This window comes from Cyprinus carpio, chromosome B15 (genome assembly GCF_018340385.1).
Source record: "Cyprinus carpio isolate SPL01 chromosome B15, ASM1834038v1, whole genome shotgun sequence".
NCBI classification, from domain to species: domain Eukaryota; kingdom Metazoa; phylum Chordata; class Actinopteri; order Cypriniformes; family Cyprinidae; genus Cyprinus; species Cyprinus carpio.
Window position 1 is genome coordinate 20,315,937 of NC_056611.1, and position 17,105 is coordinate 20,333,041.

Sequence of the window (17,105 nt, forward strand, 5' to 3'; positions counted from 1 at the left end):
GTGATTTTTTTTTAAATAATTAGTTGTATTATTAATAATATTAGATCGAATTGTTATTCAATTATTAATTATGCAATTATCACCTTTTCCCATTAAAACATTCCTCTTTTTTTGAAGTGACTTATGGTTACTGCAAAATAAAATAATTAAATATTATATTATTATATTATTATTATTAATTATTATTATTATATTATTATTATATTATTATTTTTCTGTATTAATATTATTATATGAATATAAATAAACAACAAATAATTATAATTTATTATTGTAATTTTATATATATATATATATATATATATATATATATATATTATATATAATATATTATTATATATTATTATTATTATTAATTTTTCTTTTTTTTTTTCATTTTTACTATTTATAATATATAAATATCCCATGCTATTTAACATACACATTTTATCAGTTTTTAATGAATGTCTGGCTTAAACTGTTTATTTCCATATAAACATCCTGTCAGCAATGGAGTCAGATGTTAATTTGTTAACTGCTATGACGGATTTATATGTTAGGCTGAACCAAACTGATGACTTATGATTCTTTTTGACTGATTCATTAAAAGAAACTGCTCATTAAAGTTATGTTTATATAAATTGAACTGCACAGGTCATGCTGTATGTTTGTTTTTGTGTGTGATTGGGTGAAGACAACACAATAGAAACACATGTTGACTGCAACCCTGAGTAGGATAAACACCTTGGAAACAACTGATACTTCTAATGGATTATGCTAGTGCTTCCTCTGCCCATTAAAACTTTGCTCTTGTTGGTCGTAGGCAGAGTGAGTGGAGTGGAGCTCTGCTCACATATCCTGGTCGTAAGTCACCTGAATGTGGTTCCACCACCTGTCTGGTGTGTATGTAAAAGCCAGCAGGGAGCTCTTGGAAACAGATGTATGCTTGGGTCCATGCTGATTTTTCCGCTTTAGCAGAGAGGCAACATGATCAGATCAGATTTCCATCTACACGCTCTCCCACAGGACACACACGCACACACACTCAGGTCAGAAAGTGATGACCCCAGTGTTGGGTGGGCTTACATAGGCCCATATGGTTGGGTTTAGATAGGAAGATTGGGGTTAGGTTGTGTGTTTATTGATTTTAGGGGGTCTTGCATGGTGACCGAGTGCAGAGCTGGAGCAGATGTGGCCCATCCCACATCACCATGGGCTGCGTAGCTTGATGTCTGCCCCAAACTGAACTCTGTGGCACCTGCTAACAGATGGTGGATGTTTTATTTTCCCCTCTTGGTGCGACAGCACCACGTAATAACCAGTGTTCGGTTATTGAGGCAGGCACAGATTTTTTTTTTTTTTAGCAAATTCATGCTATTCAGCTCATGAAACATTGAATTTTTTTCTGTTTGATAAATTATTAAATATTTACTTTTGATGTGTAGTTCACTATTTAATGTGTGATTAATAAACATAAGCATGTATTTGTCAATTATTTAACCATAAATAGTCAAATAAAATTATGCTAGTATCATTAGTACAAGATGAGACAAAAGTCTTAATATTGTTTATTAAGAATAAATGAGCCATGTTTATGAATAATCATACAGTACATGTACTTTTCTTCATTGATTTTACTGTTTTTTCTTTAAGTTTTTTTATATAAAATTGGTGATTTGGGAATTTTAAGTAGAGCATTTTATGATTATTAATATCATATTGATATTAATTCTCTTAACATTTTTTATTAACAAATATATAATTTAAATTTATTTTATTTTAGTATCTGAGATGCTATCTTATTTTTCCTTTGTACACACACACATTTTCATATGTAGCACATTTTCAAGATACATTCTTCATGTATTGGCATTGGCAGAATTAGTTTTCTTTGAGGGAAAAAAATAATCTTAAGAATATATATATTCTTCTTTCTAATACCCTTTTCTTTCTAATATTTATAATACATCATTATAAAAAATAATGTCCTCGACATCATCAGAGAGTCAAATATTGTATTTTTTTATTGATTGTGTAGAAGCTTTTTGTGCTTGGCTTTATTGGTGAGATTGTTTTGACAAGGAGGTGATACTTTCACAGCTCCCATTTACATTTTAAAAGACCCATCATTAATGTGTTCATCTTGATGTTCGCATCAATGTGGGAGGCCTCAGACACTTTTTACGCCCTGTCCTGTTTCTTGCTATAAATAGAGAAGATCTGATTTGGGCTGTTTTGAAATGAGATCCTTCGGGGGCTTCAGGGAACTTCATCCTCACCATATCGGCTCTAACACTTAGTCAGATTAGTGTGGGCATCTGAGTCCATCTGAGAGATACGGAGTTCAGCGCGTTCTCCATTCCTGCTCGAAAACCAGCGCTAAGTGCTGCCATTCAAACTGGAACCGGAAACAAATATGCTTTCACACAGCCTGACCGGTGGAGGAGTTACACCCCTGCCCTGGATGAATGATATTCTATCTCAGAGCGCTACTCTTCTTTTTGTTATTGTCTTCTCTTCATTGTTTTCCCTCTTTCTCTTTTTCCTCTGCTTTCCTCACAATGAGTTTCAATCGATAAAATTTTAGCACAAGTGTTTTTACTTTGAGAATAGGTTCTCATGCAAGTGTGTATAGCGTATATTCCCATTATTGTTGATGAATCTGTGTTATTATAAATGAGGGACAGTGTGCCTGCAGTAGTGTTTCGCATATACACCCCTAAGCATCCCCATATAAGGACTTTCTCCAAATTCTTACCATTACAGATGCAGGCATGGAGAGAAAGTCCACAAATGGTTAGATATTGTGCGTTAGCAGAACTGTGCGTTAACATGCAAAAAGAAAGCACTGAATGTGGAAACCAGATGGTGACAGTTGCTGAGGTGATGAACAAAGCACAGACTATATATAGGTAGCATTTACGTAATTACACAATTATGTACTTCCAGGTGAAGTAAGACAAATAGACCAATATTCTTTGTCTTAGTTCTTCTTTGTGTCACTTTCAAAATAAATAATTTTTCAGATTAAATACTTATTGAAATGTAATTTATTTCTGTGATGACAGCTGAATTTTCAGCAGTCATTACTCCAGTCTTCAGTGTCACATGAGCCGAAATCATTCGAATATGCTGGTTTGTTGCTCAGAAAACATTTCTTATTGTCAAATGACATTTCAAAAGAGCGATTTTGATTTGAAATAGAAACCTTTTGTAAAATTATAAACGTCTTTTCTGTCACTGATCAATATTATGTGTCCTCGCTGAAAAACATATAATAGAATTCATTTATTTACAAAAAATAAAAATAAAAAATACTGTCCCCAAACTTAATGATATGCATACACAGAATGTTTGTTACATTATGAATGTGTATGGAAAATTCTTATCATCACATTTTGGACCTGTGTGGCTTAAGGGTTTAGTGTGGTTTACAGTTTCCCGTGTTATGTAAATCAAACCTTTCCTCCATGTAGTCGGTTCACATGTTATCAAGAATAATCCGATCCGTTGCTTTGTGTGAGAATGATGTCTGTGATTAAAGTACAGTATGCAACAAAAACATGATAATGTTAAATGTGCACAGAGCGGCAAGCTTCAGTCCTGTGGTGTGTACTTGGCTTTAGTGAATAAGACCCAATATCTATAACACTTACACACACACACACGCACTGTTCAGATTCTTCTGAGTATACAGAAGGAAGTCTGTTAGCTGTTCTACAGCTCAGCGTTCTCTGGAATCACTGTTGTCTCTGTCAGCATTCGTTCGTTTAATGGCCTGCTCCTATATCAGCGCTCCCTCCCCCTCTTGTGCCCGTAGGAAATGCGCCCTGTTTTTTTTTTTGTTTTTTTTTAGTGTGTTAACTGCAAAAATAAACAAACAGACAAGTCCTATCCACCTGTCTGTCCCCGCTTGGCCCTCTCCCAGGTGCGGTGGGCTGTGCTCTCCCTGCTCTTGTGGGCCTGAAGGGCTTTGTGTTGTTTTGCTGCCAGGATGATCAATGGCTTGTTTGTGATAGTGGGGAGAGATGGCCCGGACCACACAGCCGCAGCGAGCTGAGCCAGTTAGGGAACACTGCAACCTGCACCTGTTGCAGTGTTGCTAGGGTTTTTCAGGGCCAGTGGGGCGGACGGACGTCACGTGGCCTCTGCTTCACAGGAAACCGGGACTTGTTTCTCAACGATCTCGTGACTCCGCAGCTCCTCCTCCTTCTCTTCATAGCTGCAGCCTGGGCTTGTGTCGCCAGTGAGGAAGAGGAAAATCAAAGCTGGTTTTACCTTAAAGTGACACTCTAGTAACTTTGTTCGTTTGGAGGGTAATTGTCATTTTTATTAGAATTTTTGAATATTGTAAAATGTGTTTTAACAAGTACTCTTTTAATAAACTTTTTTTTTTTTTTTTTTTGTTTATTTTTTGTTAATATTAGCTAGTAATGTTTACGCAATATTTTTTTTTTTGTGTGTGTGTGTGGGGGGGGGGTCAGTTACTATTTTGTAAAATAAGCATTTGTTTCTTTTAATAAACTATTAATTTTAGGAATAGAAGGAATAGATAGGGATAGATCTTTACTGTCATTGTTTAAAATTAAACGAAAAACTAGTTAGCACCACACAAGGATTGACAGAATAGAAATAAACTTAAATATACATATAAACAATGAAGAGAGAGGTATTGTTTTCAAAAAAGCAGTGAGGCTTTATGTACACTATTATGTGCAAAATACAATAGCAAATAACAGAATAGTGCTGAATAACATTATATATAATATACTGTAGATATATACTATATAGCATAGAATAACAGTATATTGTGATATATATCTACATAAGAAATATGAATATAACAGACATCAGTAGTCTTTTACACAGTTAAATGAGTGATAAAAGTAAGTCTTTTTTTTTGGTTCTCTAGTAAATTTTGTTCCAACCGCGTCTTGTCTACGTCTCTGATGTAGTGGAGATCGGCCCATCCACAGTGAAATCTCATAGTTCCTGCAGAACATAAAATTAAACATTAGATATTGATTGTGTCTCATTATGTAGCATTTCCACTTTTGGTGTGAACAGGCATATTACTGGTCTCCTGAAACTTAATGTGTAATACCAGGTATAAAACTCAAACGTCAGGTTGTATACAGAGGCTCAATCCACTAATACTGCCTCAAATTCTTGTGACATCCTTGGGTAAGGTTTAACCGTGTGACCAGTCTGAGTCCTGTCCAGGATTTCAAGTAGCAAATTTGCTTAGTCCATTACTCCCCTCTTCCTGCTGTGAGGTGGGATGATTTGATGCCTGGGTTGATTGGCTGATGATGTCATGTGTCAACCCTCCTGACTCATCATTTGTCTAATTGAGCTTTGAATCATGGGACAGGGACAGGCCTGCTCCCTCCCTTAACTATCTGAAGCCACATTCCCCTCTAATCCATAACTAATACTGGCTAATACTACAGCTCACGATCACACCACCCCAGAGGGCGTGATCGTCCACACACTGGACACTACTGCCAACTACTCGCCAACAACTTGCCCACTATGGTTCCTTAATCAAATACGCTCACGCAAGCCTCACCACGTTGGTGCATAGCTGCACCCTGCACGCTTCTTGACTCATAATCGCACAGGGATAGTTTTGTCTCGGCCCACACAGAATCTGACCCTCTGGATTCAAACGCCCATCATTTGATAATCTTTCAGATTTGTCAGAGGAGCATAGCAGTTGGCACACATACTCCAACACAAATAGGGAGCAAGTTGTTTTTAGTATGTTAGAATCATACGGCACAATCTAGTCCAATTCCTGTATGTATAGCTCTTATAAGCATTTTTTTAGTAGATTATAACTGTACAGTACAGAAAATGTGCACTAATTTCTGAATAAATTACTCTATGAGATGGATCTTTTTAGTGAGTCAAACACAAACACTAGAGTTCAAAAATTGGGATCAGTAAGTTTTTATTTTTATTTTTTATACTAATACTGCAATTAATACTGCATCAACAATGCTTTAATTTATTTAAAAATGACTGAATACTTTTAAATTAAAATATTAAGCAGATGACTCAATATGTTTCTCAATTTACTTCGTCTGTAATTCCTCTATATCCTATATTCAATGTTTTTGTATTGTGTATTTAGTCTGAATACTGATATTTGTTTTTTGAAGAAAGAAGCTTTAAATGTGTGAATTTATGGAATGTAAGAATGATATAAATCAATACATGCTTAACAGTGTGTTTTTGTTTTTGTTTTTTTAAGTCCTGCCTGGGGTACGTTCTGATGAGTTGTGTTGTGTTTTTGTAAAATTCTTGTAAAAACGCAAAGATATGTTATACAAAATATTAAGCAGTGCAACAGTTTTCAACATAGATAATAAGAAGAAATGTTTATTGAGCAAGTCAGCATATTAGAATGATTTCTTAAGGCAGAAACCTGCATGTCTCTTAAAAAAACGTAGCTTTGCCATCACAGGAAAAAATGTAATTTTAAACAGATAGCATTTATAAGCTAAATATGTGTTATTTAAATGTAATTAATTATTATTCAATTATTTAATTTTTAATTTCATATATTTTTATTATAATTCACAATATTATAATATTTTGAGCATAAGAGACATCTAAAAAAAAAAAAAACATTCAGAAAACTTACTGACTCCAAAGTTTTGAACGGTAGTGTAAAATTAAGTGTGAAACTTTTTTTATATAATGTTTTTAATTATTCATATTTATTTTTATTATGTTTTGTTAGGTTTTGTGTTTTTAAGTGTGTTTTATTTTTATTAAATGTATTATGTTTAAACTGTATTATTTAATACATTTAATTTGAATATTTTATTTTAATAAATTGATCTTTGGGAGCTATGTACGCGCTTAGGTGTTCAGAGTGATTTTTAGCATGTTGCTATGCAATTTATGGGATGTTGCCCACTTTTGAGTCTGTATGATATTTTGGTCTCTAGATATGACTCAGATTCTTCCTTCAATGAAGGTCTGATCACTTAAAGTAATAGCACACCTCGTTTCCGTTTGGCTCCAGTTATGGCTTAGAGCTTTCAATCCTTGCCCATCGTCTTCCTCCATCTCTCGCCCGACACCTTCACCTCCATCAGCTATACAGTCAGACCTGACAATACGTCATCCCTTTTTAAATGGTGAATCACCAGCCATAGTTCACATCTGTTCTCAGCTCAAAGAACCTAACCAGGGAAAGCAAGCAATTACCGGTGGGCTTTTTCAATCAACTCTTTGGCGAGTCGGCTGGGGGGGCTTAGAATGGGGGGGAAGGTGGGTAGAGGAGATAATTAGACATGGTTAAAAATATCCCCGCACATTGTCTCCGCTGTCCCACATCCTCAGATAAGTGTGCAGCTACTGGTGCAAGGATCATGTGCTACTGGGAGGAAAGTTTTGCATGTTTGCGACATGCAGCTGAGCGGCAGCTGAGGATCATGTGCCGTGCTTTTAGGAAGCTGTTTGTATGTTTTAACTGCTTCTCAAAACAGGATGGAAGTTTTTTTTATTTTTTTTCTTTTTCTCTTTATAGGGTGATTTTATTATTTGTTTTTGTTGTTTTTACAATACCAATAGAAACAAAATACAATATGATATTGTATTTCTGTTACGACCGCTAGGGGTCAGCTGTAACAGGAAAAGGAAGAGACTCTCTGACTCCTTAAACCAAAAACAATGTGAAAAGTGGTTTCAAAATAATATGGCATCTATTCCCCTACATCCCTCAACTTAACAAAAATGATTTACAAAATATTTACAAAAGATATATACAAGTTAACAGCCAACAATTTACAATCAGAATCCAAAATCAGAGTCAATCAGGCTTGGGTCAAGTTAACAAGGAGTATCACAGAATGGAGACAAAAAAACTATCACAGAACTATCATAGAATACAATCACACTCACAATCTTAAGCACCAACACACTATCTCTCCAGTAAGACTCTCAAAGACTTAAACAAACAATGACAGCAAGGCACAAAGGCAAACTACAGAGTCACACGCGATGGCACAATCATGGCCCCGTTTGAGTGTTTGGGGCAGTCCTTATATCTAGGCCAGGTGAAGAGGAGACCCAATAGCAGCCTCCAGCAAATTATCTCAAGGAACCGCCCACCTGAAACACAAACATACACAGAGAGAACACAAGAGGGAAGAATGGAAACAACGAACAAATGACTTGGGCTCATAAAAATTGTATTGTATTATTGGTAGTGGTTGATCAATATGGTTTTTTGTGTTTGTTTTTTTTACTTGTGGTCTTTCCAATAATTGAAACACTGATTACATACTAGTTTGTTTCTGCCGATCTCTGAATATGTATGTATATGGTTGGTAAAATAGATTAGACATTCAGACTATACTGATCATGCCATTTCCTGTTTCTGCAGCCCTCACTTCCTGTCCTGTACACCCTGTCCAGTCAAGCAACCCATGAGGCTGTTCACCTCCTCTGCAGGATGCTGGTCTTTGACCCAGTAAGTGTTCTTGATACTTTATTCTCATAAACTGTAACATTACAATCTAAAGTAGTGGAATATTACAAATTAAACTACATGCTTAAATACATTGAATATAAATCATCAATTCAGGCCATATAAAATTAATATTTTAAAACAAACTTTTGTTTACTTGCCAAGGTTGTAATGAAACATATATATATATGTACACACACTCACTGGCCACTTTATTAGGTACACCTTGCTAGTACCGGGATGGACCCCCTTTTGCCTTCAGAACTGCCTTAATTCTTCGTGGCATAGATTCAACAAGGTGTTGGAAACATTCCTCAGAGATTTTGGTCCATATTGATAGGATAGCATCACGCAGCTGCTGCAGATTTGTCGGCTGCACATCCATGATGCGAATCTCATAAAGGGATGGACATGGTCAGCAACAGTACTCAGGTAGACTGTGGCGTTTAAACGATGCTCAGTTGGTACTAAGGGGCCCAGAGTGTGCCAAGAAAATATCCCCCACACCATTACACCATCACCAGCCTGAACCGTTCAGACAAGGCCGGATGGATCCATGCTTTCATGTTCTTTACGCCAAATTCTGACCCTACCATCTAACCATTATTAACGCGTTAATTTTGACAATCCTTATATATATATATATATATATATATGTGTGTGTTTTTTTATTTATTTAAAAATAAATTTAAATATATGAAACTGTAACACAGATCATTTTATTGCATTTTTAAAAGGAACATTCAGTCAGAACAAATCTGTTTTCCAATACAGTCAAAGCGGATCTCTGCAAAGGACGCCCTGGCGCACCCGTATCTGGACGAGGGGCGTCTGCGGTACCACACCTGCATGTGTAAATGCTGCTACACCACTTCCTCTGGCCGCGTCTACACCAGTGACTTTGAGCCTGTCACTAATCCCAAGTTTGATGATGGCTTTGAAAAAAACCTGACGTCAGTTCGGCAGGTCAAAGGTGATTGTGCTTATAATCAGTTCATATATACTACACCTTGTGCTGATCGCAGCACACATTACACATGAGACAAACATCGGTGGGCTTTTCATTTAACCTTTTGTCCTGATCCACCCCCGGTTTGTAGACAGCGTGTTTAGGAGCTAAAGGTCTTAATTAAATTGAATCTATTTGAGAGCATGCACCCGTCATGTCAGCGTGTGTTAATCAGAAGTCTTGCTGGGTGTCTCCTGCTCCAGATCCCCCGCTGCTCCTGTTGTTTTTGCCGCTTGTTTTCACCCTTCATTCGGGGCCCCTGGATCTGTGCTTGCCTTCTACTGTCAGCGGGTATTAGTGAGAGTCTGTCGCTAAAAGCAGGCTTACTGTGCTGTCGGCTCAAAATAACTCTGCCCTTCACCCTCCCTCCTCTTCCTCCATCCTGTGTGCAACGTGTTTCCACTGGAGGATTAGTCAGTGCGGATGGAGCCGACCGCCTGGAGACTTAAAGCGATTTAGGGAGCCAGCCGCATTTGAAACATGAGGGGAACCCCTTTTGGATCGGCACATGAGGAGTTTCCACGTTGGCCGAGCTAGTTTTAAGCTTAATCGCTTGTATGTGAAAATAAAGAGTTCAGAGATATTACAGATAGTACAGTCTGCCTGTAGAATCCTCCTTTAAAATCAACTCTTTGACCTGTAAGGTTGCTGCTAGAATAAATCTTGAGTGATTCATTCATAATTTACATTTGTCCTGAAAATACAAAATTCTAGTTCTAGATGAAAATCTGAGTCACATCACTTCATCTTTTGAATGATGACAAAATAGTGTGAACTACCGAATGCCTTTAACTAGTTAACAGGTTTGACTTGCTGTCTACCTGTTAATTAGATTGACCTAAAAATAAAAATGTTGTCATCATTTACTCACCATCTTGTCATTTGAAACCTGTATTTTATGTAACATGAACACAGGAGAAATGTTTTAATTGTTATGCGAACTGTTCTTTTAACCATGATAGCACATAACTTGTATACCGTTAATCATAACTGTATGTAATTTATTCCTTGTTCTCATCATCTCTCATTTTTTCTTTCCAACACAGAGATCATTCATCAGTTCATCCTGGAGCAGCAGAAGGGGAATCGGGTACCACTCTGTATCAACCCCCAATCAGCTGCCTTCAAAAGCTTTATCAGGTGAGGCAAAAACATTACAAAAGCTACTGACAATTGTGGCAGGGGTTTAAATGTTATCAATATTTTATTTTAAATAAAGTTATAATGCAAAAAAAGTATTGGTGTGAACCAGTGAGCATGACTGTTATTTTTTTAAGGGGAGCCATGTTTTGGAAGTGTTTTGGGTTGAAGGCATCATGTCATTGTTTTATATGAAACAGGGTTCAGATGACAAAAAAAAAAAAAAAAAATGTGACAGATTTCACATGTAAATAAGAAATAACATCAATTTGTGCATTTTAATGTGTTTGAAAGATACAAGCCTCCCAATGACATAGTTATACAAGGTTAAATAACCTACTGATATATATTTCAAATAAGAATTGTGTTTATCAAAAGTTGATGCAATATTAAAACACTTCTTAAACCTGTAATGGTTTTTAATCCAGTGGCCAAATGTTGTGTAGCCACCTGACTAATGACTGGTCTTTGTGTGAATGTCTACAAAACTGGAAGACTTTCTGAGTGTGTATACGAGGTAGACTATTTTAAAAAGGAACATTTAAAAGATGCAAAAGAGGAATTAGGGAGAAAAGTGTCCTATTGTATGCATATTAATCTAATTACAAGTACTTAATTTTTGGAATCTGGTTACATAATCCAGTTTACGTGTAATCAGTTACTACCCAGCTCTGCTTAAAACTACTGAAACGTTTGGTGTCCTGACAAATCTGGGACTTTTCAAGCTTATTTTGCAATTTATTTGTCAGTGTCTCAACACTAGATGGAGACATCTCCTTATGCTTGATTTTTTTTTGATTATTTTAACTGTTCTTTCTGTCCACAGCTCAACAGTAGCTCAGCCCTCTGAGATGCCTCCATCTCCTCTGGTTTGGGAGTAGCTGAGGACGGCGGAGAAGATGTCGTTGATAAACAGTGGTGGTGGACGTCCCTCCGGCGGCCCGTCCCGCGTCCACCCCTCGCCCCCCCTGGACTACTGACCCCCAGGCATTCCCAAACCTGCGTAGCATTTCACTGGAGTCTAGGACTAGCCATGTCGCTGATGTGTGTGCTTTGTGTGATTATTGTTATAATTGATTTTTGTAGTTGCTTATAGTGGTGATGAGTGCTTATGGGTTGAAACGGGACGGGGTGGGCATGGTCACGGGGGGTCCGTTCGTACATACCCACTGCTCTGTAGTAGTATACTAAAGGTTCGTGAAGGGTACGAACCTGTACTTTTGGCAGACGGACTCGACCCCTGTGGACTTGAATGTATTTTGAACAACAGGGCGGCAGAGTCTGTGCAGTATATCTGAAGGAAAACTCATCATGACTATGTGTGTGAGTAATCATGCTTTATTTATTCATGGAAACAGGAAGTGCAGTGCTTCATGTAGTATGGAAAGAAGGCAAGTTTTTCCCAAGTCTTTCGCTCATGCTAGAACCAGGGCAAAAAAACTGCTGTCCTCATTAGTAGCCTATTCATTAGGCCACACCCTTGTGAAAGGTGCGGTCACATTAACCGCTGCTCGGAATTTCAATGGGCGAAATCCAATTGTTTCAGGAATCTGCGCGTTTTGAAAAAATTCCTGATGCAGAACTAGTTGGTCATGTAAATTTGTTTGCACCGACCGACAGAAAGCTGCTTCATACAGTACACTTTACGCTATTGGCGACAAAAAAAATTAAAAAATGGGCAGCAAAACTGAAATATCGCTAGTGTGACCACTCGTTTGGCTAGAGTGTGCTGCTCATTGCGTTAATTGCCTTCAACAGCGGTGTGATTTTTACGACTTTTTTATTTTTTTGATGTTTTCTTCAATTTTTGCTTTCTTTTTTTTTCTTTTTTTTTTTTTTATCGAATTAGCTTTGGTTTGATTTTTATGTCTTTTTTCCTGTGTTAATTAGTGATGAGTTTTGCTTAGATAATGATTTGTAGGATTTTCTTATTAATAGTTTTTTTTTATTTGTTGTTTTGGTATTTAGTACTTCGGATTGGTGACTGAACGGCACAATGACTCAAAAGGATCCAAAGCATGCAAGATTGGCCTGAGTGAAAATGCTCATAACGATAGGGTTTATTTGAAGCGAAGGAGACTTTGTGAGCATGTCCAGAAATCTTACAGGTGCTTGTCTCCTACCGAGACTGAAAACCTAAATAGCATGTAGCGAAATGATATGGGGAGGTTTATGTTTTTAGGTTTGTTTTCTTTTGACCTTTGTATCCTTGATGTATTATTTATGGTGTATTTAGAATACAATTAAAGCCTAAAAAATAAATAAAGATAAGCAAATAAATAAATAATAGGTTGAACTGTTGGCCAACCAAACCATTCCATAATTGCAATGGTATATTTCCAAACTTTGTCTAGTGACGAACGCCATTGCGAGTGCATGTATGGACCCCATGCATGCTTCTAACTGACTGTGGCATCACACTAGTGATCCTGTAGATGTCAGTTCAGTGTCGTCTACTTTGACCCCCCTCAAAAGCCCTTATTCTGTTAAAAGACTCATGGAGATGATGGATCTGAAAAGGGTGCCTGGGAAATGGTGTATATTGTGGGCCTGGGAATACATTGGGAGTAGTTTTCACTCACTGTACCATGCTTAAAAGTCCCATTTCTGCACTCTTTCGGACTAAAAGAAAACAAATGGAAAATATTTAATATATTTTTAGAGAATTATTTTTATTTCTTCCTCAATGTGCTATGGCATGCTTTCCCATGATCCACTGAGTAAGGTATGTAAATAAGTGAGTAGCTGGTAGATTTCAATAGAAACGAAAAATCTACAAAAAAAAATTACGTATAAAAAAAAAATCGCCAAACAACAACAAAAAAAAAGTAATACTGCTGTATAGAACTTAAATTAGCCTGCAAATTTTTTAGGGCTGTGAAATTTTATTTTATTTTTGAGACTTGCATATAAATGTACATATTTTTTTTCTCTCTCTCTCTCTCTTTTCTTCTTCTTTTTATTTTCCCCTGCACTAGAAAGTGTAGACAAAGAAATTATCCAAATCAGTATAAAAGTACAAAAACAAACAAAAAACACATAAACAATTATGTTAATTGTGTGTTGTGTGCTGCAGAGCTGTGGATATGAGTATTGAAGTAGAGCCCTTTTTTAATTATTATTATTATTATTATTATTATTAATAATTTCCTTTAAAGAAACACTGAACTGTTTGTGTATATGTATATAATGGATTCACATTGTTGGTCTCTACCTCTCGAGCTCAATGACTTGGTTGTTTACCTCCACGCTTTTATTTTTATGTGGAGATTTAAAACTTGAATGTCCCTTCCGACTTTTATATTCCTATCAAATCCTGTATAAAGAAATCAAAGTCATTAAAAGTTGCGATTGGTTGGAGGTGGTTCCCATCATCATATCCTTGTACAGAGTACCATGTTCTCACCCCAGTGTTCTTTGACTGTTAGATCACACAGCATACCCACAATGATTAACATGGATGGTATCCTTCACCGAGAGCGTCAGATGAGATAAACATACAAAATACGTGGCAATGTTAGGGCATAAGACGCGGATGTACCTAAGAGAACATGCAGATTCAACCAGAGCCTGTGAGAAGAGACTAACACGCAAGCTCGATCGGGCCAAACAGGGAAGGTACTGCACCTGCTGTCAAGTTTTTATAAGGAAGTTTGAAGTTTATACTCAGAGTTAATGGTATTTGAATAAATTTTACGACATATATGACTATAATGTAAAATTCACATTCAATGCCCTGAAAGCAGAGGAGGTGATTCTTAGGGACCGGAAGGACTCTGTGGATGTGTTCTGTGTTTTGAAAAATCACCGGTCTCTTTTCAGAGTGTAGATTTGAAGTACAGTGGTGAAGCTCATTAAATGTTGACATTTAAAAAAGTGTTGCTTCTTTCCTTATTTTACTTGCAATAATTTGAATTTATTATGAATTTATTTGTAATGATGTTTTTAATGCCTTTTCTATAGAAAAACGAAACAAAACTGTTGACCAAGTTAAATTGAGTGCCAAACTGCAAACTTCAAATGCCAGTATGGTAAGAATGATGATAGAAAGTTACACTTAAAGTTCACTATTAATCAGTGAGAGACGGGCTGTTCGCTTAGACGAAGGTGCCAAGTTAAAGTTCATTTTGAGAATAACCATCTCTATACAAATTTTTCAGAGTAAAACAAACCAATTAATCTTGCTTATACTTATGTTTCTGGTGCTGTTATCCTTCAATAAATGATTTCACTTCCTAGAGGATGAAATTGAGAGCACAGGAAAAAATCTACAGTAATTAAAACAGTGGTTCTCAACCAGGCTGCCTCGAGATGATTTAAAATAAGACAGAGAATAAACTTTAAAAAAATTAAGATACTTGTTACTTAAGTTCAACCTCTCAACAATTATTTCTCTTTCAATAACCAGGGTTCCCACTCTTTAGAAAACTTTTTTTTTTTTTTACGTTTTATTATTATTATATTTTTTTTTATATGTGAAGATCTATAATATTTTTTATGAGAATGTGTGTGTAAAAATATTCTTGAAAATCCTAATCCCTAATGAATAAACCATGAAAATTGGAAAATCATGACGATTATTGTAGACAATTGGGGCCTTGGAGTCAAAAATGTTGAGAACCACTGAATTAAAGGTGCAGTGTGTAAATTCTAGCGGCATCTAGTGGTGAGGTTGAGAATTGCAACCAACGGCTCAGTCCCCCGCTCACCCCTCCCTTTAGAGAAGCACAAGTAAAGACAGCAGAGAACAATGAGATTTCTTTACAAAGGTAAATTAAGGAATTCTGTTTACTTTATTATTTAATAAATCGACGTTATTGCAAATGTTAATTTACTTGATATTCATTGTGTCAGTGTTTTATTCGCAAGAACAACAAAGTGACGAAACGCGTTGTGTAGAGCAGTTTGTCCGTTTAGGGCTACTGTAGAAACATGGTGGCGACTTCATGTAAGGGGACCCGCGGTGTATGTACATAAAAATTGCTCAATCTAAGGTAATAAAAACATAACGGTTCATTAACACCTCTGAAAACATAGTTATGTATATTATATTGCATTTCTGTAAACAGATTGTTGTAAATATTACACATTGCACCTTTAAAACATTATTTTGTTCATTTATTTATTTATTTTTTAGATTAGATTAGATTAGATTAGAGGAAAAACTTTAAGGAATTTATGGAACTGTTCTTAAAAAAATCTGGCATGTTCTCAAACCAAAGTAGTTGAATTATTTAAAATTAAACCATATGTTCACTTAATTCTGTTAAAATAAATCTGGTAGCACTTTATTTTACAGTCCTGTTCCCCATGTACATACTATGTACTTATTATAGTAATTACAATAACTATGTAATACCTAGGTACTAACCCTGAACCCACCCCTAAACCTAACCCTACCCCATGTAGTTACTGTACCTTGTATTACCAGAACTTTCTTAGATAAATACACTGTAAATACACTATAAGTACATATAAGTACACTTACTGTAAAATAAAGTGCAACCAGAAATCTAATATGAATTTAAAAAAAAAAAATAGATACGGACATAAAAATGTGCTGTATTGTAGGAATGACTTTTTCCTTACATAAACAAAACAAAAGCAACTTAGAATGTGTTTTTCATGCAGCATTCTTGTAGCCTAGCCAGGTTTTGTTAAGGTGTCAATGGAAGAAATATGTTGCTCCAAATAAACATGAGCATGGAGATCTAATCAAGACAAGTCTAAATGTGATCATGGAAGAGTACAAACAGACTCGGAAAGCTGGAAAATCCTGCCAACTGGCGGAATGTTCCAGAAAGTTTAGCTCATTATGAGGGTTTACACCTCTTTCAAGTAACTTTGTTTCTATGAAATTCTTTGATCAGGACAACTGTGATTTATGTATCTTACTTTAAACATTTTTCTATTTAAACATGTTGTGATTACATGATGTGTCACAAGATTTGTAATAGAAATCGTGAAACATTTGTATTACTTTCATAAAACAAAACTGTAAATTTCAATACTGCTGGATTCCTTAACCAAGGAATTTGTAATAGAAGCAGGTCAGCTCTGAAGATCTAATGTCAGAGATTTTATTGTTTATTCAAATAAACGAGTGGTTTATTTGAATTTGTACTTGTGAATGCCAAAAACAACAGCTATGATATGATAAGATAAAGTTACACAGTATAAAGGCGCAGTGTGAAGATGTGAGGGATTCATAAACAATGACTAGTACTATTACTCAGTAGTTGTCTATTACATTTTTGGAGAGTTTGTTGAGTATTTTATCAACAAAACAATATTCCGTCACCTGTATCAGCCCACAAACCATAACAAAAGCAGTCTAACAGACCCGTCTTTTGTTATAAGGTCAGGAGTATAGGCTATAATGTCTTATTATGAGATATATGTGGTTGACTTTTTGGTTTAAGATCTTGAAAGCTCACAAATGTTATGGCTAATGAGTGGGGAATTCTTCAAGTGAGCACATACACGTAC

The 17,105-nt window shown here is 36.0% G+C and overlaps 1 protein-coding gene across 1 annotated transcript in view; it reads left to right on the top strand.

The window, feature by feature from the left end:
* nlk2 (nemo-like kinase, type 2) overlaps window positions 1-11,667 on the top strand; it is a 65,719-nt gene extending 54,052 nt beyond the window's left edge. Inside the window, exons 8-11 of the mRNA XM_042739713.1 lie at window positions 8,384-8,470; window positions 9,242-9,440; window positions 10,523-10,616; window positions 11,443-11,667. Of these exons, the coding sequence (XP_042595647.1) occupies window positions 8,384-8,470; window positions 9,242-9,440; window positions 10,523-10,616; window positions 11,443-11,497 (435 nt within the window). The 3' untranslated portion in view covers window positions 11,498-11,667. The remainder of the gene's footprint in view (window positions 1-8,383; window positions 8,471-9,241; window positions 9,441-10,522; window positions 10,617-11,442) is intronic.
* The last annotated feature ends 5,438 nt before the right edge of the window (window positions 11,668-17,105 follow it).